Here is a 20,680-nt window from a genome sequence, read left to right as displayed (position 1 = left end):
TACATATGCAGATGTCTTACATGGTTATATTGTGTGACTTTGAGGTTTGGGATATGAATGATCCCATCATCCAAGTAGTGAGCATAGTGCCCAACAGTAGTTTTTCAGCCTTTGTCCCACTCTTTCCTCTAGGAGTCCCCAGTGTCTATTGTTCCTATTTTTATGTCCATATATACCAATGTTTAGCTCCCACTTGTAAGTGAGAACATGCTTGGTTTTCTGTTTCTGCATTAATTTGCTTAGGATTATGGCCACAAGCTGCATCCACATTGCTGCAAAGGACATGATTTCATTTTTTATGGCCATCTAGTATTCCATGGTGTATATGTGCCACATTTTCTTTATCCAATTCACCATCGATGGACATCTAGGTTGATTCCATGTCTTTGCTATTGTGGCTAGCATGGCAATGAACATACAAGCTCATGTGCCTTTTTTGTAGAATGACTTATTTTCCTTTGGGTATATACCCAGTAATGGGATTGTTGGGTCAAATGGTAGTTGTTCTAAGTTCCCTAAGAAATCTCCAAACTGCATTCTACAATGGTTGAACTACTTTACGTTCCCATTAACAGTATATAAGCATTCCTTTTTCTCTGCAACCTTGCCAGCATCTGTTGTTTTTAATCTTTTAAATAACACCCATTTTTACTGGTGTGAGGTGGTATCTCATTGTGGTTTTGAATTGCATTTCTCTGATGACGTGTGATGTTGAACATTTTTTCGTATGTTTGTTGGTCACTTGTATGTCTTTTTTTGAGAATTGTTTGTTCATGTCCTTTGTCCACTTTTTAATGGGGTTATTTGTTTTTTGTTGTTGAATTGTTGAGTTCTTTATAGATTCTGAATATTAGACCTTTGTCACATACATAGTTTGCAAATATTTTCTCCCATTCTGTGAGTTATCTGTTTACTTGATAGCTTCTTTTGCTGTGCAAAAGTTCTTTATGTTAATTAGTCCCACTTGTCCATTTTTTATTTTTGTTGCAATTGCTTTTGGGGTTTTAATCATAAATTCTTTACCAAGGTCAATGTCTAGAATGGTACTTCCTAGGTTTTCTTCTAGGATTTTTACAGTTTTAGGTCTTATACTTAAGTCTTTAATCTATCCTGAGTTAATTTTTGTGTTTTGTGGGGTATCCAGTTTCATTCTTCTGCATATGACTAGCCAGTTATCTCAGTCTCATTTATTGGATAAGGGATTCTTTCCCCATTTTTTTTGGTCAACTTTGTCAAAGATCAGATGGTTGTAGGTGTGCATCATTATTTTTGGGTTCTCTCTTCTGTTTCATTGGTCTATGTGTCTGTTTTTATACTGGTACCATGTGGTTTTGGTTATTGTAGCCTTATAACATAGTTTTAAGTTGGGTAATGTGATGCCCACTGGCCTTGTTCTTTTATTTTACTTTGTTTTTGAGACAGGGTCTTGCTCTGTCACCCAGTCTGAAGTGCAATGGCACCATAACAGCTCACCACAGCCTTGAGCTCCTGGGCTCAAGTGATCCTCCTGCCTCAGTCTCCTGAGTAGCTGGGACTACAGGTGTGCATTACCACACCTGGCTAAATTAAAACTTTTTGTTTTTGTAGAGGTGGGGTCTCACTATGTTGCCCAGGCTTGTCTTGAACTCCTGACCTCTAGCGATCCTCCTGCCTCAGCCTCCCAGTAGTGCTGAGATTACAGGAGTCAGGCACCATGCCTGACTCATTCATCTTGCTTAGGATTGCTTTAACTATTCAGGCTCTTTTTTGGTTCCATATGAATCTTAGAATCATTTTTTCTAATTCTGTAAAAAATGACATTGGTAATTTGATAGGATAGTGTTGAATCTATAGATTGCTTTTTAGTTGGCTCTTTTCTAGTTTTTATTTTGTTATTTCTAGTCATGCGGTTTTTCTTTCTCGTATTTTGGTTTTTATCTTTTCTATAAATTTGGCATATTTTTGTATTTGCTTCAAGGACATTGTGTACCTAGCAGGTCCCCTTCTTTCCTTTGTCTGAATTCGCTAGTTTCATATATTCTAGTTTAAATTGTCAGGTATTTGAAGAGAAGAGGCTTCTGTCACTTACAAGGGTACGTCTTTTTCTTTCTGCTGGACTAGTAAAGCTTTTTTTCTAGTTATACAATAAATACTGGATGTGTAAATACGTAAACCTGTTTGAATTTTTTTTAGTCTTGCCCTGTCACCTGGCCTGGAGAGCAGTGGCGCTATCTTAGCTCACTGCAACCTTCGCCTCCTGGATTCAAGCTCTTCTCATGCCTCAGCCTCCCAAGTAGCTGGAATAACAGGTGTGGCCACCACTGCCTGGCTAATTTTTGTAGTTTTTGTAGATATGGGGTTTTTCCATGTTGGCCAGGCTGGTATCGAACTCTTGGCCTCCCAAAGGGCTGGGATTACAGGTGTGAGCCACTGTACCTGTCCCCTCACTGAAGGCTGTGTGTGTGTGTGTGTGTGTGTGTGTGGTGTGTGTAGTGTAATTTTATGTAAATCTGGGCTGAGGATGAAAACTGAGTACAAGCAGGACAGGCACCAAAATTAATAAGCACATTATAGATTCACTTCGTTATTTATGTAGTCATTCATTCAACAATTATTATGTATTCTACATGGACAAGGTGATATATGTATGTGTGTGTGTATATTCCCTAATAGAAATATGCATCCTATGTCTCTCACCTTAAGTCCCAGTTATTCAACTACCTATTTAAAATCTCTCCTTGGTCTGAATTCCATCATTGTCCCTAAACTTCATCTTCTTCCTTTGTTGCTAAAATGGGCATTCCCTTTTTCCCTATCCCATGGAGAATACCTATCCCATGGAGATGCCTATCCCATGGAGGGATATACCTGCCCAGTAGGGTATTCTCTATGGGATAGGAATCAGCTCAGCTACTTAAAGACCCTTCTTTTTGCTTCAGCTCACACATCTAATGCCTTGCCAAGTTCTGTTATTTATCCATCTTTTGAATGTATCTACCACTCTTTCTTCCTTAGTTCAGGAGACACCTGTCTCTTGCCTAGATCACCTGTAGCTACCTCCAGTCTGTCCCTCGTCATTCCATGTCCCACAATACAGCTAAATTGGTCTTTCACAAACACAAATCTGGTTGACCTCACAACCATGTTTAAATCACTCTAGTGCTTCCTATTGTCCTAGTGGCTCCCATTGTTTCCTTAGTTCTTAGGACTTACAAGGCTTTTCATGATAAAGACTCTGGTGATCTTTCAAGCCTCATCTTTGCTCACAATTCTTCTTCCTGTCTTGACTTTTGCCCCAGCTGTCAACACGTTTTGCTGTTCTAATCTGTGGGCCTTTAAAAAATATTGAGTTATGGTTTACATGCCATAAAATTCACCTTCTTAAAGTACCCAATTCATTTTTTTTTTTTTATGTATTCACAAAGTTGTGCAACTTCCACCACAATATAATTTGCAGACCATTTTCATCGCCCTGGAAAGAAACCTTTACCCATCAGCAGTCAGTTACCACTCCCCACACCCCAGGCTCTTCAACCACCAATCTACTTTTTGTCTTTTTAGATTTGCCTATTCTAGACATCTCATATAAATGCAATAATATAATATGTGGCATTTTGTGACTGGCTTCTTTCACTTACTGTAATGTTTTTAAGTTTCACCCTCACTGTAGCATGAATCAATAGTTCAATCAGTTTTATGGTCCAATAATATTGCATTGCATGGATAGACCACATTTTGCCTATCCATTCATCAGCTGATAGACATCTGAGTTGACTCCACTTTTTGGATATCGTGAATAATGTTGCTGTGAACATTTGTGTGTGTTTTTACATTCTGTTAGGTGTAGTCCTAGGAGTAGGATTCCTGGGTTATGTGGTAACTCTGTTTATCTTTTTGATAAATTTTTTGAGGAACTGCCAAAGTGTTTTCCACAGTGGCTGCGTCATTGACCTGTGGGGTTTTGTAATACTTTTCCCTTTATTTGGGACAGTTTTCTGTTTCCTCTGGGTCTCCTCTGGCATGAGCCAACTATATGGTTAAAGACGAATATGTAGGATGCTGGGAAGGACATTTGTGTCTCCTGTACCCATTATCAAACTCTGGGTAAAAATTCTTCTTGAGAATTCCTATGGAGCAACTCATTGTTATATCCTATGGTTTCATAAACTCTAGCAAGATTTGTATCCTATAGCCTAATAATATTTGCTACTAAGATAGTTAGGAATGTTTGCCCTTTAAAGCCTCCTAGACTGAGTGACTTGGACTCCAATTCATTGTTAGGTTTGGGAAAGTGCTCACTGATGCATTATGACTGGTACATAGCAGGTACTAATAAAATCTGTTGAATGAATACATTTTAATCACCTCTGGTTAGACTATTAGACCAGATGCCTATCTAGTCCTCAAACACATCAGCCAAGTAATAGCATACTTGTTTTTGCCAGTGCCATTTTTACCCTTGTAGTCTCAACTACAAATTCTTTGGATGAGTGTTGTAGACTGACTTACAGATACCCCTCCAACAGCGACAGTCCGTTTATAAAACAACTGTGAAAGACACGTGAGAAACCACTAAGTGTTGATGGGCTATTAGATTTTTGACATTTGGCAGGCATATGTTCTAGGGGCTTTGGGAGACCATAAACATGAGGAAACCACTACATTGTATAATTGCTCCTGTAAGTACAACTGTAAAATTCTAAGTGACTCCTTTAGAGCCCATTATCTGAGTTACTATCATGTCATTCGACAGCTGTGAAGGAGCACTGAGATTTGGGTGCAATGTACCAGCTGCGTGACTCACTTTTGAACAACAGACCTAACACTGCTTTACAATGTTTATTTCAGCAAAACTAAAAATTAGATACATCAGGAATTTTGGGGACCACTTACAAATAATCAAAACTGTGTATGTTAAACTTGCAAAATCCAGGAGTCTTCTGTATGGCTATTACTGAGCATCCTCATTCTTCCTATTCAGCTAGAAACTAGAAGAAGAGTTCTTGAGACCTTTACCAGTACAATTATCATAATTATTGCCTGCATTCTGCCCTAGCTTCCATCTCTCACAGGTTTTTCCTGTCCTTCCAGTATCTTCCTAGTCAAATAAGAGTCCACACTGCCTGTATTGTGTCCTTTCTCTCTTCCCTATTTATAGGTAGTGAATCAAATATATCATCTGGGGCCAGCCACGGTGGCTCACACCTGTAATCCCAGCACTTTGGGAGGCTGAGGCGGGCCAATCACTTGAGGCTAGGAGTTCGAGACCAGGCTGACCAACATGGTGAAACCCCGACTCTACTAAAAATACAAAAAATTAGCTGGGTGTTGTGGCGGCTGCCTTTGATCCCAGCCACTTGGGAGGCTGAGGCAGGAGAATCACGTGAACCTGGGAGGTGGAGGTTGCACTGAGCTGAGATTGCACCACTGCACTCCCGCCTGGGTGAGAGTGAGACTCCATCTCAAAACAAAAACAAAAACAAAAAGCCAAATATATCATTTGGACTGTTTGGACTCCTGGTCTCTTCTCCTATTGGGTAGGTGTGGTGTTGGATGCAGGGAATGGAAGTTAGACTCGGAATTGTACCCCCATTAAGATAAGTGAAGGAATGCCCACAAGGCTGGGAGCACAGATTTTCAACCCCTTTTGGAAGTTGTCCATTGAAGCTTGTCTGGACCTCCTGTATTTGCCTTTGTTTTCCTTACCTTAGTTTGTGAAGAAATTTTAAAGCCTCATCCATTTAAACAGTATATACATAATGATTTTTATAAATAAAGACCTCCGTACATATAGTATACAATTCTGCTTAGTCATCCTACCCATACTCTATTTGGTTGATAAATGTGATCTTTTTGTCTGTTTTTTAATAGATTAGGGAGTGGCTAGAAGTAATTTCTTGTTTGAGGTGCGGGTAGGGGAGAAAGCGGTTTTTAACATTACTGGCGTACAAAATTCCATGCAAATAGGATGAATAATGGGGACAATGGGACAGTATTCCTAATTAGCAACAATATTATAATGTTTCTGTTTTCTCATTTCAGACTAATACTAGTAATGTTCACTTGTATTATCTGCCTGATTTATTTACCATTTCTACCTGAGGCAGATAATTCTTTTTAATATTTGCTCATCCATTAAAATTTTCAATTCAGGAAAGTAAAGGAAAAATTAAGTGTTTCTTGATCCTGCTTTTTATATGATATCTTTGCCTTTAATGTTTATTGGTGGTTTTTTATATCTTTTGGTGTTCAGGTCATCATATATATAAATAGAAGAATGTAGGAAACCATTTTTTCTGCTGAATTACAAAATAGTCAATTCCATAGTAGTAAAAGAGTCAACTCTCGATTTCCTGATGTAGCTTCACAATGCTGTAGCAGAAATGGAACAGGAAAAGTTTGATCTTCAAAAGCAACACACTGAAAACATTCAAGAATTGCTTGAGGATACAAATGTGCGTCTGAATAAAATGCAGAGTGAATACATGGCGCAAACACAGTCCACAGTGAGTCTTTAAACCTATTCTTGACATCTTAGAACCTGTCTTCTCAATTACCATGTTCTCATGCTTCCCTGATGTGCACAGTGTAGAAAGAAGTGTGTTACAGAATCAAAAGAAAAACTTTACCTTCCTACTCCATACAGATTTATGTGTGGCCATGGACAGACCCTTGAAATCTGTGGGGGATTTGACTCTAGAGTGTTTGATGCTGCTTTTTATTTATTATTATTATTATTATTATTATTATTATTATTATTATTATTTATTTTTATTTTTTGAGACAGAGTCTCACCCTGTCACCCAGGCTGGAGTGCAACGGCATGGTCTTGGCTCATTGCAACCTCTGCCTCCTGGGTTCAAACTATGCTCCTGAGTAGCTGGGATTACAGGTGCCCTCTACCATGCCCAGCTATTTTTTTGTATTTTTAGTAGACGGGGTTTCACCATGTTGGCCAGGCTGGTCTCGAACTTCTGACCTTGTGATCCACCCTCCTTGGCCTCCCAAAGTGCTGGGATTACAGGTGTGAGCCCCTGTACCTAGTCTTATTTATTATTTTTTAACCCTCAGAAGCCTTCACAAATCTTTCTTCTTCTTCTTCTTTTTTTTTTTTTTCCATTGACTTTCAGTTCAGAGATAATCTCTTTTCTTTTTTTTTTCCTTCGAGACTGTGTCTTGCTCTGTTGCCCAGGCTGGAGTACAGTGGCTTAATCTCGGCTCACTGCAACCTTTGCCTCCCAGGCTCAAGCGATTCTTGTGCCTGAGCCTCCCAAGTGGCTGGTACTACAGTTGCATACCACAGCATCCTATTAATTTTTATATTTGTAGTAGAGACAGGGTTTCGCCATGTTGGCCAGGCTGGTCTTGAACTCCTGGGCTCAAGCAGTCTGCCCTCATTGGCCTCCCAAAGTGTTGGGATTACAGTCATGAGTAACCATGCCTGGCCATTTCTTTTCTATCTTTTTTTGTTTGTTTCATTTTTTTTAAATGGAAGACTTGATTGTTTTTCTGAAAATAATGCTAATGTGAAGGAAATCAAAGAGGGAGATTGGAGTAGTGTGACCACTCTGACCAATGTTCTTAATAGATCATATTGACTCAGGAGCCAGACATAGACATCACGTGGGTAAGCCCAAAATGTTCCTTACTGAAATAATTCAGAAGGAGGTCACCACAGTCAGGCTACACAGCAGAGAGACCGGTGACACTGGTCAGGGTGAGATAGAGGATCCCCCAAAGAGACTCTTCATTGATTATATATGGCTGTGGAGTCTAGGTCTGAGGAAGTGACTGTCTTCAGCTCTTTAGGAACCTGCCTTACATCTCAAGATCCATAAGCCTGGAACAGTTCTGCTGGAAAGCTACTCTGCATGTGGATCAGAGCTCCTCATGTCCGTGGCCAGTGCATCGCATCAGTCTTGTTACTGATACAAATGGTCCCCTACTTAACGATGGTTTGACTTACAATTTTTTGACTTTATGTTGGTGCAAAGGTAAGATGCATTCAGTAGAATACCAGATGCTCCTCAATTTACTATGGGCTTATTTCCCAAAATGGTTGCATGGGTACTTAAAGTGATGCATATTGCTTTTGCGCTGTTGTAAAGTCAAAAAGTCATGTAAGTCAAGCCATTGTAAGTTGGGGACCATCTATCTGTACATTCATTCTGTTCTTCACTTTCAATATAGTATTCAGTAAATTACATGAAATACCCTATATTTCATAATAAAATAGGCTTTGTGTTAGATGATTTTGCCCATCTGTACGCTAATGTAAATGTTCTGAGCACATTGAAGATAGGCCAGGCTAAGCTATAATGTTTGGTAGATTAGGTGTATTAAATGCATTTTTAAATTAATGATATTTGAAACTTAGTGATAGGTTTATTGGGACATGATCTCATTTTAATTCAAGGAGCATCTGTATGTAATATGACCTTATAGAATGATCAAGTGTTGTATCCTAGGCATGAACTCTATCTCATTTACTATTCTCAACTTCCCCAGGCCAGCCTGACTTGGTCCAAGTACTTTCTTGAATTTAAAGCTGTGGAATTAGAACAAGAGTTGTTACCCAGCCATATCACACATATATCTTAGAGTGTGTTACCTTGCACCCTTAGACCAGCACTAAGGTCTACCTCACATTGAAAAAGAAATGAGAAGTGGTATGCACAGTTGTTTGGAACCTGGACTTTAGGGTCAGACAATTGTGGGTTCAAATCCCAACTCCTTAATAGCTTGGGTGTCATGTAAGCTCTTCGGATGTTAATTGTTCTTATTTGTGGAATAGAATAACAGTAGTACAATATAATGTAAGTTGTTGGAAATATTATATTAATATACATAAATTAAGTATATAATATATACATATATTAATATACATAAAATATATTAATATACACAGTACGCACTCAGATCATTGTTAATATTATGTTCAAAAATGAAACATACAAGAATGACAATCAAGAGAGACATACAAACGAAAAAAGAAGGACTCAGTTTAAGAAGTTCCCAGCACTTTGGGAGGCTGAGGTAGTCAGACTGATTGAGCCCAGGAATTCAAGACCATCCAGCGTAACATGGCGAGACCATGTCTCTTCAAAAAAAAAAAAAAAAAATTAGCTAGGCCCGGTGGGGTGTGCTTGTAGTCCCAGTTACTTGGGAGGCTGAGGCAGGAGGATTACTTGAGCCCATTAGGTCAAGGTTGCAGTGAGGTGTGATTTTGCTACTGGATGCCAGCTTGGGCAGTGGATCCAAAAAAAGAAAAAATTAACACATTTGTTTGATGAAGAGTGGAAAATTGTTTTGGTCTCCATTCCCTTCCATGGAAATAATAGGACTACGGTAAAGAAAAAGGCATAAGCCCTGATGGACAAAGAGAATGAGAGAGCGATACAATTTTTGGAGTTGGAAAGGCAATGGATTTGTTGAAATTGATATAGCAGGCTCAAGAAAGCATAACCCCAAATCAGCAGTGAAGGAACCTGAGAAGTAAGATGAATTACACCATGGGAGCTCCAGAGGCTCCAGGCATCTCTGGAAGAGGGGTGATAAGTGGCCCTTCAACATATAAATTGCTAGAAGGCCTATTTAAGAAGCAGCTAGATGTTTAATTGGAGCGTTAGGTACAAAGGGGTTTTTTATACTCTTCCTTCTAATTTTGTAGATATTTGATAATATGACTTTTTAAAAATAATAAAAAATGACCAAATCTTTATATCTTCTCCCCCATTTTGTGAAACATGGGATTGTCTCTTCTACAACTCAGCAGAAGACAGGTTATTTTCTGGAGAGAATACAACAGTCTCTGGATTGGGAGACTTCAGGCACAGTTGAGGTTTTTACCATGGCAACTGGCCAAGTGTGGTGAACAGATCCCTTGAGTAGTCCTTGAGACTCTAGAATCCTTTGAGTGTCCAAATTGTAAACCACTGACATCATCTCCCCATTCCCCTACCCTAAAGAAAAAACAAAAAATTAAGTCACTAATATGAGGAAAAATGCAAAATACCTTTAGGTTTCTTTATCTCAATATCCATTGCCAGAAGACACTGGAGCCACATCTATTAATAAAAAATAAACATTAGAAAAAAATGTGACCCCACTTGGTTTTCAAGTATGAAGATCTGAGGTGAGCAGTTTTGAACATCATCTCTTTGATTTTTATATATGTAAGTATCACTATAATGTCTCTAGTTATGGACTTTTTGGCATTATTTTGAGCCCTTTAAATTTGAGTTTTTTTATTTAGTTCTGAGTATTTGCAATCATTATTTCTTTGAAAAGATCTATCCCTTCTACCTCTTAGGTCTTATGCTATATTTTCTATCTCTTTGTATTTTCTTCTTATTCTTTATTTCTATGATAGTTTCTCATTCTGTTTTTACTCTCATCAGTTAATTCTTTGGTAGAGTTACTCCTGCTTAGGGATCTATTACTTTTTATTTCAGTGATTATTTTTTATGCCTAGTATTTTCATTTGACTCTTTATTTATTTACTTTTTTGAGATGAAGTTTCACTCTGTCACCCAGCTGTAGTACAGTGGCACAATCTCGGCTCACTGCAACCTCCACCTCCTGGGTTCAATCAGTTCTCCTGTCTCAGCCTCCAGAGTAGCTGAGATTACAGGTGTGTGCCACCACGGCCCGGCTGATTTTTGTATTTTTAGTAGAGATGAAGTTTCGCCATGTTAGCCAGGCTGGTCTCAAACTCTTGACCTCAGGTGATCCACCCACCTTGGCCTCCCAAAGTGCTGTGATTACAGGTGTGAACCACTGCACCTGGCCTCATTTGACTCTTTATTGATTAAGCTTATTTAAAATTCTTAGTTCATCAGTTCTCATAATTTATCTTCAGAATGTTATATAAGTCATAATGTGCTGTGTATTATGAATGATAATATAGGTGATAATATTATTATATATATGCAAGTACTGCTGACTTTCTTTCATAGTGTTTTTTTGGAGGTATCTAGGTATTTTGGACTCTGAGCCCATGTCCCTTGGGTTTATAAGTTACTCTTAACGCATATTGGGGAAAACCTGGAAGACTAGGTCCTTGTTTTGGTCAATCAGAGACTGTTCAAGTAGCAAAGATGGGGTGAACCTCAGGGAGAGAGCTCCATAATAGCACAGGACTACTGTTGAACTCTCCTTTGCAAATTTCTAGGTGCAATCAGCAAGCCTTGTAATCCTAAGGGAGAGAAATACAACTTTGTAGAGCGACAGTCTCCTAGATTGTAATATATCAGCTGATAGGATTTGGAGGGAGAGATGGTCTTTTGATGAAAGAAGTTCGTATTTTAACTTAGTCAAATGTATAAGTCTTTTATAATTAGTGCTTTTTTGGCCTGGCACGATGGCTCTCCCCTGTAATCCCAATATTTTGGGAGGCTGAGGTGGGCGAATCACTTGAGGCCAGGAGTTTGAGATCAGCCTGGCCAACATGGAGAAACCCCATCTCTACTAAAAATACAGAATTAGCCGGGCATGGTGATGCATACCTGTAATCCCAGCTACTCAGGAGGCTGAGGCAGAAGAATTGCCTGAACCCAGGAGACAGAGGTTACAGTGAGCCGAGATTGTGCCACTGCACTCCAGCCTGGGCGACAGAATGAGACTCTGTCTCAAAAATAAAAAAAAAAAATAGTACTTTTTATGTCTTGTTAAACAAATCTGTCTCTATTGTAAGTGCCAGAAGGTTTGCCTATATATTCTATGAAAAACTTTAAAGTTTTGCCTTTAACATTGAGGCCTTAATCCTTCTGGAGTTAGTTTTGTGACTAATGCAAGATAGAGATTTAATTTTGTTTTTTTCTATGTGGATACATTTTTTTTTCCAGCTTTACTTTAGAGTAATTCCTCCTTCCTTCATTGATCTGTCATGCCTACTCTTAGATATTGAACTTCTATATATGTGAACATTGGATAATTTCACTGGCTCTGCAATGATTATACTGTCATCTCTATTACAGCTTCATAATTACTCTTGCTGTCTGATAAGGAAGTCTTCCTTCCTTGTTCATCAGAAGGGTCTTGGCCACTCTGGGCCCTTTCCTTTTACAAATACAGTCAGCTGTCTGGATCTGTGGGTTCCTCATTTGTGATTCAACCAACCACACATAAAAATATTCAAAAAAATTTTAAAAAAAACAATAAAAATGATACAATAGAAATAATACAAATAAAAATACTGCATAACAGCTATTTATGTAGCACTTACATTGTATTACACATATTGTAGGTAATCTGGATATGATTTAAAATATACAGCAGGAGTGTGTAGGGTATATGCAAGTACTATGTCATTTGACATAAGGGACTTGAGCATCTCTGGATTTTGGTATTGTAGGGGGTCCTGCAATTAGTTTCCCACAGATGGCAAGGGATGATTGTATATTTAGAATCAATTTACCAAGTTAATAAAGAAAACAGTACTCTGGGGTCTTTAGGACATCTTTTGTAATATTTATTCCTGAGTCTCAAACTTTTGTTGTATAAAGTTTTATATTTCTGCTGTATAAAAGACTCAAAAATAAATGTGTGTTAGAAATTTCAACCCTTTACATGTATGTAGCAAATATTTTATAATTTATCATACACTGACTAGAAATTACAGAAAAATGTTAAATAATGGTGACAATAGGGGTTTTAAAATGAAAGTTTTTGTTATTGCAAAAGATATACAAGCTCACTATTGAAACTTTAGAAAAGAGATGATGAAAAAGAAAAAAATTAATATCTACATAATAAAATTACTCTCTTATTGAAAGTGTATGTGAATGTCCATTCTTCTACATTTTCAAACCAAAGATGGGTGTTTTAATTAAAAACAGGCTGGGTGCAGTGGCTTTCGCCTGTAATCCTAGCACTTTGGGAAGCTGAGGTGGGCAGATCACTTGAGGTCAGGAGTTTGAGAGCAGCCTGGCCAACATGGTGAAACCATGTCTCTACTCAAAATACAAAAATTAGCTGGGCATGGTGGTGTGTGCCTGTAATCCCAGCTACTCAGGAGGCTGAGGCAGGAGAATCACTTGAACCCAGGAGGCAGAGGTTGCAGTGAGCTGAGATCATGCCACTGCACTCCAGCCTGGGCAACAGAGTGAGACTCCATCTAAAAAAAAATAATAATAAAAATAAAAATAAATAAAAACAAACCGAAAGTTGGCCAGTTTGATAGATATGTTGATTTCCTAGGGCTGCTGTTGCAAATGACCACAAACCCAATGGCTTAAAGCAACAGAAATTTATTGCCTCACAGTTTTGAAGGCCTGAAGTATGAAAGCAAGGCACCAGCAGAAGCTGCTTTTCTTGAAGGTTCTGGTAGAGGAAAATTCTTCTTGTCTCTGTGGAGCTTCTGGTGGCTGCGGGTGGTCATCGCCATTTTCTGGCTTACAGCTGCAGCATGGCAGTCCTGCTCTGTCAACATTTGCATTTTCATTGTGTATTTCTGTGTCTCGATGTCTTCACATGGCCTTCTCATAATCACAGAAGTTGTTGGATTTAGGGCCCACCCTAATCCAGTATGATATCATTTTAACTTGCTTATATCTGCAAAGACGCTATTTCCAACCAAATAAGGCCACACTCATAGGTACGGGGGATTGTCCTTCAACATATCTTTTTGGAGGACACAGTTCATCTCACAACAATAGGTAAAAAATGTGATTTAATTTTTGCTTTAATTATGTTATTACTTATAAATGAAAATATTGAAAATTAAACCATTGGATTTAAAAAGGAGAAAAGCTTAATATGCACATGCAAGATCCTTGTAAACAATCATGTTTTCTATTTTGTTTAGGTTGCTCAGAGTCAAATTTGGGACCCATTTTTAGTAGTTAAACACACTAGTGTGGTGCATGCTTTCTTTGGGGACTATATTTTTAAAAACTTTTTGGCCGGGTGTGGTGGCTCACGCCTGTAATCCCAGCACTTTGGGAGGCTAAGGTGGGCAGATCACAAGGTCAGGAGATTGAGACCATCCTGGCTAATACAGTGAAACCCCATCTCTACTAAAAATACAGAAAATTAGCCAGGCGTGGCAGCATTCGCTTGTAGTCCCAGCTAGTTGGGAGGCTGAGGCAGGAGGATGGCGTGAACCCAGGAGGTGGAGCTTGCAGTGAGCCGAGATCCCACCACTGCACTCCAGCCTGGGCAATAGAGCGAGACTCTTCTCAAAAAAAAAAAAGGAAAACTTTTTAACCTCGGTCTTAGAAGGCAACTGGATTCTCATATCTGTCTTTGCATTTATTCTGTTGTGGTATCACGTGTCATGTAGCCTCTGGAAAACTCCACTGTACACTTGTGAGGAAATGATAGTGAAATAGGCAATTTATGTCTTTGTATAATTATAGAAATAGTTTTGACCTTGTGGATCTACTAAAAGAGTCTTTGGGAAGCTCAGGGGTTTGTTGACCAAACTTTGAGAACTGCTGCTCTAAGCCATTGGCTTTCATTTCATTTTTGACCATGACTCCCAGTAAGAAATAAATTTTATAAATTATGCCCAGAACATACACAAGTACATATATGAGCACACATCTGTCTGCATATTTATAAGTCAAACAAAAGTTTCATTTTTATTATTGGCCATTTACTCTAACATATTCTGTAGTTTTCATTTTGTTTAATTTCATTTAAAAATTGCTGGGTTGTGATTTAAAACTTGATTTCACATGGGTTGAGACCCACAATTTGAAAATCACTGCTTTGGGGAGTATGTATTTAGAGTGTAATTTCTTTATTTTTTCTTTTATTGTTATTATACTTTAAGTTTTAGGGTACATGTGCACAATGTGCAGGTTTGTTACATATGTATACATGTGCCATGTTGGTGTGCTGCACCCATTAACTCGTCATTTAGCATTAGGTATATCTCCTAATGCTATCCTTCCCCCCTCCCCCCACCTCCCACCTCCTCCCACCCCACAACAGTCCCCGGAGTGTGGTGTTCCCCTTCCTGTGTCCATGTGTTCTCATTGTTCAATTCCCACCTATGAGTGAGAACATGCGGTGTTTCGTTTTTTGACCTTGCAATAGTTTGCTGAGAATGATGGTTTCTAGTTTCATCCATGTCCCTACAAAGGACATGAACTCATCATTTTTTATGGCTGCATAGTATTCCATGGTGTGTATGTGTCACATTTTCTTAATCCAGTCTATCGTTGTTGGACATTTGGGTTGGTTCCAAGTCTTTGCTATTGTGAATAGTGCCACAATAAACATATGTGTGCATGTGTTTTTATAGCAGCATGATTTATAATCCTTTGGGTATATACCCAGTAATGGGATGGCTGGGTCAAATGGTATTTCTAGTTCTAGATCCCTGAGGAATCACCACACTGACTTCCACAATGGTTGAACTAGTTTACAGTCCCACCAACAGTGTAAAAGTGTTCCTATTTCTCCACATCCTCTCCAGCACCTGTTGTTTCCTAACTTTTTAATGATGGCCATTCTAACTGGTGTGAGATGCTATCTCATTGTGGTTTTGATTTGCATTTCTCTGATGGCCAGTGATGATGAGCATTTTTTCATGTGTTTTTTGGCTGCATAAATATCTTCTTTTGAGAAGTGTCTGTTCATATCCCTCGCCCGCGTTTTGATGGGGTTGTTTTTTTCTTGTAAATTTGCTTGAGTTCATTGTAGATTCTGGATATTAGCCCTTTGTCAGATGAGTAGGTTGTGAAAATTTTCTCCCATTTTGTAGGTTGCCTGTTCACTCTGATGGTAGTTTCTTTTGCTGTGCAGAAGCTGTTTAGTTTAATTAGATCCCATTTGTCAATTTTGGCTTTTGTTGCCATTGCTTTTCGTGTTTTAGACATGAAGTCCTTTCCCATGCCTATGTCCTGAATGGTATTGCCTAGGTTTTCTTCTAGGGTTTTTATGGTTTTAGTTCTAATATTTAAGTCTTTAATCCATCTTGAATTAATTTTTGTATAAGGTGTAAGGAAGGGATCCAGTTTCAGCTTTCTACATATGGCTAGCCAGTTTTCCCAGGACCATTTATTAAATAGGGAATCCTTTCCCCATTGCTTGTTTTTGTCAGGTTTGTCAAAGATCAGATGGTTGTAGATATGCAGCATTATTTCTGAGGGCTCTGTTCTGTTCCATTGATCTATATCTCTGTTTTGGTACCAGTACCATGCTGTTTTGGTTACTGTAGCCTTGTAGTATAGTTTGAAGTCAGGTAGCATGATGCCTCCAGCTTTGTTCTTTTGGCTTAGGATTGACTTGGCGATGCAGGCTGTTTTTTGTTTCCGTATGAACTTTAAAGTAGTTTTTTCCAATTCTGTGAAGAAAGTCATTGGTAGCTTGATGGGGATGGCATTGAATCTATAAATTACCTTGGGCAGTATGGCCATTTTCATGATATTGATTCTTCCTACCCATGAGCATGGAATGTTCTTCCATTTGTTTGTGTCCTCTTTTATTTCATTGAGCAGTGGTTTGTAGTTCTTCCTGAAGAGGTCCTTCACATCCCTTGTAAGTTGGATTTCTAGGTATTTTATTCTCTTTGAAGCAGTTGTGAATGGTAGTTCACTCATGATTTGGCTGTTTGTCTATTGTTGGTGTATAAGAATGCTTGTGATTAACACCCCACTGCCAACATTAGACAGATCAACGAGACAGAAAGTTAACAAGGATACCCAGGAATTGAACTCAGCTCTGCACCAAGTGGACCTAATAGACATCTACAGAACTCTCCACCCCAAATCAACACAATATACATTTTTTTCAGCACCACACCACACCTATTCCAAAATTGACCACATAGTTGGAAGTAAAGCACTCCTCAGCAAATTTCTGTATCCATAGTAAGCTTTTCAAAGTGGTTATACCAGTTTATGGCACTGCTCAACAAGAGTAGGAATTGTCTTCACATCCTTGCCAAGACTTGGACTTACCAAATTTTAAAATATTTTGGCCAGGCACGGTGGCTCACGCCTGTAACCCCAGTACTTTGGGAGGCTGAGGCAGGTGGATCACTTGAGCCCAGGAGTTTGAGACCAGCCTGGGCAACACAGCAAGACTCCATCTCTACAAAAAATAAAAAAATTAGCCAGGTGTGATAGTGCACATTGTAGTCCTAGCTACTTGTGGGGCCAAGGTGGGAGGATTGCTTGAGCCCAGGAAGCCAAGACTGCAGTGAGCTATGATCACACCACAGCACTCCAGCCTGGGTGACAGAGTGTGACCCTGTTTAAAAAAAAAAAAAAATTTTTTTTTTGTTTCTAACTTGAAAAATGTATTGCTTTAATTTCTATCTCCCTTTTGGCTCTTACGTTTCTTGGTCTTTTACAATTGCCAATTCATCCGCCTTGTCTATTTTTAAATTCAGTTATTCTTTTCCTTGATTTATAGTAACATTTTATATATTTAGGATACAAATAAATCGTCACATTCTTTTTCCTCATTCTTTTTTTATTGAATAGACATAACATGAAATTTACCATTTTAATAATTATAAGTATATAGTTCAGTGGCATTAAGTACATTTACATTGTAGTGCAACTATCACTACCATCCAGCTTCAAATTTTGTCATTTTTCCTAATACTTTGTACCCAGTAAACAATAATTCTGCATTTGCCCTCTTCATTCAGTTCCTTACAACCACCTTTTTACTTTCCATCTCTTATGAATTTGACCATTCTAGGAAACTCATATAAGTGGAATTATGCAGTATCTCTCCTTCAGTGACTGGGGTATTTAACTTCGCATGATGTCATTATGGTCCATTTATGTTGTGGCTTGTGTCAAAATTTCTTTTTAAAGGCTAAATAATAATTCCACTCTATACCACTTGTGTGTCCATTCATTGGCAGATGGACACCTGAGTTGCTTCTGCCTTTTGGCTGTTGTGAATAATGCTGCCGTGTACGTGGGTGTACAGATAGCTCTTTGATATTTAAAGGCATGGACAAAAAACAAATTTAAGTCTAAAATGCATTTTCATTATTTCCACATTCTAAATATATTAAATAATATTACAATGGAAATTTGTAAAATATATTTCTTCAATGTTTGTTGCATAGGTATATTTTATTTATTAAATAATATTGAGAGAAATATTCACAATGGAATTTTTAATTTTTATAAGTTTGAAATAAAAAGAAAAGTCATGCTTTGGAGCCAACAGGTAGCTGTCAGAGAACCTCCATTCTATTTTTAATGAAAACTGAATTTTAAAAATTAGCATTCAGACCTTGTCATAGGTAATACTAGTAAATATAGAGAAAAATGGATGGAGTCTGTCAGCAGGATTCAATTTAAGAATCGTCAAAAGTAGACAGGTCTTGCTGAGCAGCTCCTGATTTAATAATTAAACAAGGTAGAGTTCAAGGCCTGGCTTAAGATGAAAGACGGGGCTGTCACTGAGAATCAGTTTCTCTGTTTTGCTGTTCTTTCAGGCTTTTTTCTTTTTTGTTGAGTCTTGTGTTGTCTTATTGCCACTTATTGTAAGCAGACACTTGTATAGATTATGAGACTTATGCATTTTGGTACTGGCAGGGATTTTCTTATGAGAAACTCATAGTGAAAATATGCAAACAATAGATTTTTAAAACAAATATTACAACATAAATATAAAAATTATAGCTTCCTTGCTAGATGCTTGGGAAGATGAAGGCTATAAAATGATATGGCTCTATTGACATTAGGGTTTAGACACACTGAAAATGTGTGGGCGGCTTTATTGAGATTCTAGTCTTTCTTACTGGAGTTCTTAACATCTTTTGTACCATGGACCCTGCTGGGAATCTGGTGAATTCTGTGTAGTCCTTCTCAGAATAGTATTTTAAAAATAAAAGATTACAAAGAAAAATTATATTGAGTTACAGTTGTTAAAATATTCATAAATCCAAGCTGTGATCAATTAATACATATGCTTCTAAATTAATGCAGTAAATATCAAAATCTAGCAGTAGCATGATAGTAATTTCTAATGAGGGTAAACAATATATAGTGATTGCTCAGTAGTGTAATGAACTGTAAAAATATCCATGATTTCTGTTTGTCCCGGGTATTGCTAATGCTACCTTTGTCTGATGACTACATTCACAATTGAAGGGAAATGTTAACTTTCAGTTAGGGAAATGTTAACTTTCAGTTAGGGTAGTGAAAATGAAAGTGAACTTTAAAGAAAAAATTCAAATTCAGCGACAGTCTGAATTCCATCCATGATCCTCTGTGGTAGGTTAAGGTAGGTTAAGATCCTTTACTTTAAAGAGTGCCAAAAGCCTTAGACATCTGAAATATTTAACTATTGTTAGTAGTGACATATGATAATTCATAGAACTACTCATGGATGCACTGAGATAGCTAGAATTTGATTTTATAGTTTCTATCACCATTTCTTCCCCCAAGCTCACAATGATTATAATGGAGAGAAGCTCTAAATAGCACCAATTCATCATGTTGAATAAAATGACGATTTAAAAATAGACACTTTTTTTGAATAGTTTTAGATTTACAGAAAATTTAAGAAGATAGTACATAGTATATATTCCCATATAACCTCCACTCAGTTTCTCCTGTTTTTCACATCTTACATTATCTTGATTCACTTTTCACAATAAATGAATCAATATTGATACACTATTAGCTAAAGTCTTTAGTTTATTCAGATTTCCTTCATTTTTACCTAATGTTCTATTTCTTTTCCAGGATCTCATCTAGGATACCGCATGACATTTAGTTGTTAGGCCTCCTTACTTTCCTCTTGCTTGTGATAATTTCTCAGACTGTCCTTGTTTTTTATCACCGTGACAGTTTTGAGGAGTATTGACTGGTCAGGCGTATTGTAAAATGCCCATCTAGTAGAAACCGTCTGATGCTTTCCTCATGATTAGACTGGGGTTGTGGGTTTAGGCAGGAAGATCCTCAGAGTTAAAGTGCTATTCTCATCATATCATATCACGAATACATATTATTATTATTTTATTATTTTATTTTGTTGAGACAATCTCTCTCTGTCACCCAGGCTAAAGTGTAGTTGCGCGATCTCAGCTCACTACAACCTCCGCCTCCTGGGTTCAGGTGATTCTCCTGCTTCAGCCTCCTGAGTAGCTAGGATTACAGGTGTGTGCCACCATGCCCAGCTAATTTTTGTAGTTTTCAGTAGAGACAGTATTTTGCCATGTTGGCCAGGCTGGTCTCGAACTCCTGACCTCAGGTGATCCGCCTTCCTCAAAGTGCTGGGATTACAGGCATGAACCACTATGCCCAGCCATGAATACATATTATCAACGTGACATCATACCTGTGTGTATTAATTTTGATCATGTGGCTGAGGTAGTGCTTATTAGGTTTCTCCAGTGTAAAGTTACTTCCCACCTTTCCATACTGTACTCCTTGAAAGGAAGTTACTGTTTGGCAGCCCGTGTTTAAGAAGTAGGGAGTTTTACTCCCTGTTTTTGAGGGTGGGGTATCTATATAAATTTTTGGAATTTTTCTGCATGGGAGATTTTTCTCATTTATCAATTTATTCTATTATTTATTCATACTAATATGAAAATGTGGATATTTATCTTATGCTTTGGGTTATAAGCCAGTATTTTTTCATTTTGTTGCTCAAATTTTTCCAGCTTTGGCCATTGGGAGCTCTTTCATTTGACTTCTGTGCTTCTTGAACATGGCCCCATCAATATGGATTATATGGAGAAATGGTATTGGAAACCAATATCTGTGTGCTA

General features: G+C 38.0%; 1 protein-coding gene across 7 annotated transcripts in view; it reads left to right on the top strand.

The window, feature by feature from the left end:
- CEP112 (centrosomal protein 112) overlaps nt 1-20,680 on the top strand; it is a 551,576-nt gene that overhangs the window by 123,567 nt on the left and 407,329 nt on the right. For all 7 annotated transcript variants that reach the window (XM_055258901.2, XM_055258899.2, XM_055258897.2 and 4 more), the window contains one exon: nt 6,342-6,485. In XM_055258901.2, coding sequence (XP_055114876.1) covers nt 6,342-6,485 — 144 coding nt within the window. The remainder of the gene's footprint in view (nt 1-6,341; nt 6,486-20,680) is intronic.

Source organism: Symphalangus syndactylus, chromosome 20 (genome assembly GCF_028878055.3).
Source record: "Symphalangus syndactylus isolate Jambi chromosome 20, NHGRI_mSymSyn1-v2.1_pri, whole genome shotgun sequence".
In the NCBI taxonomy this organism is placed as follows: Eukaryota; Metazoa; Chordata; class Mammalia; order Primates; family Hylobatidae; genus Symphalangus; species Symphalangus syndactylus.
The sequence above is the reverse complement of the archived record's forward strand: the minus strand, read 5'-3'. Positions and strand labels throughout refer to the sequence as shown.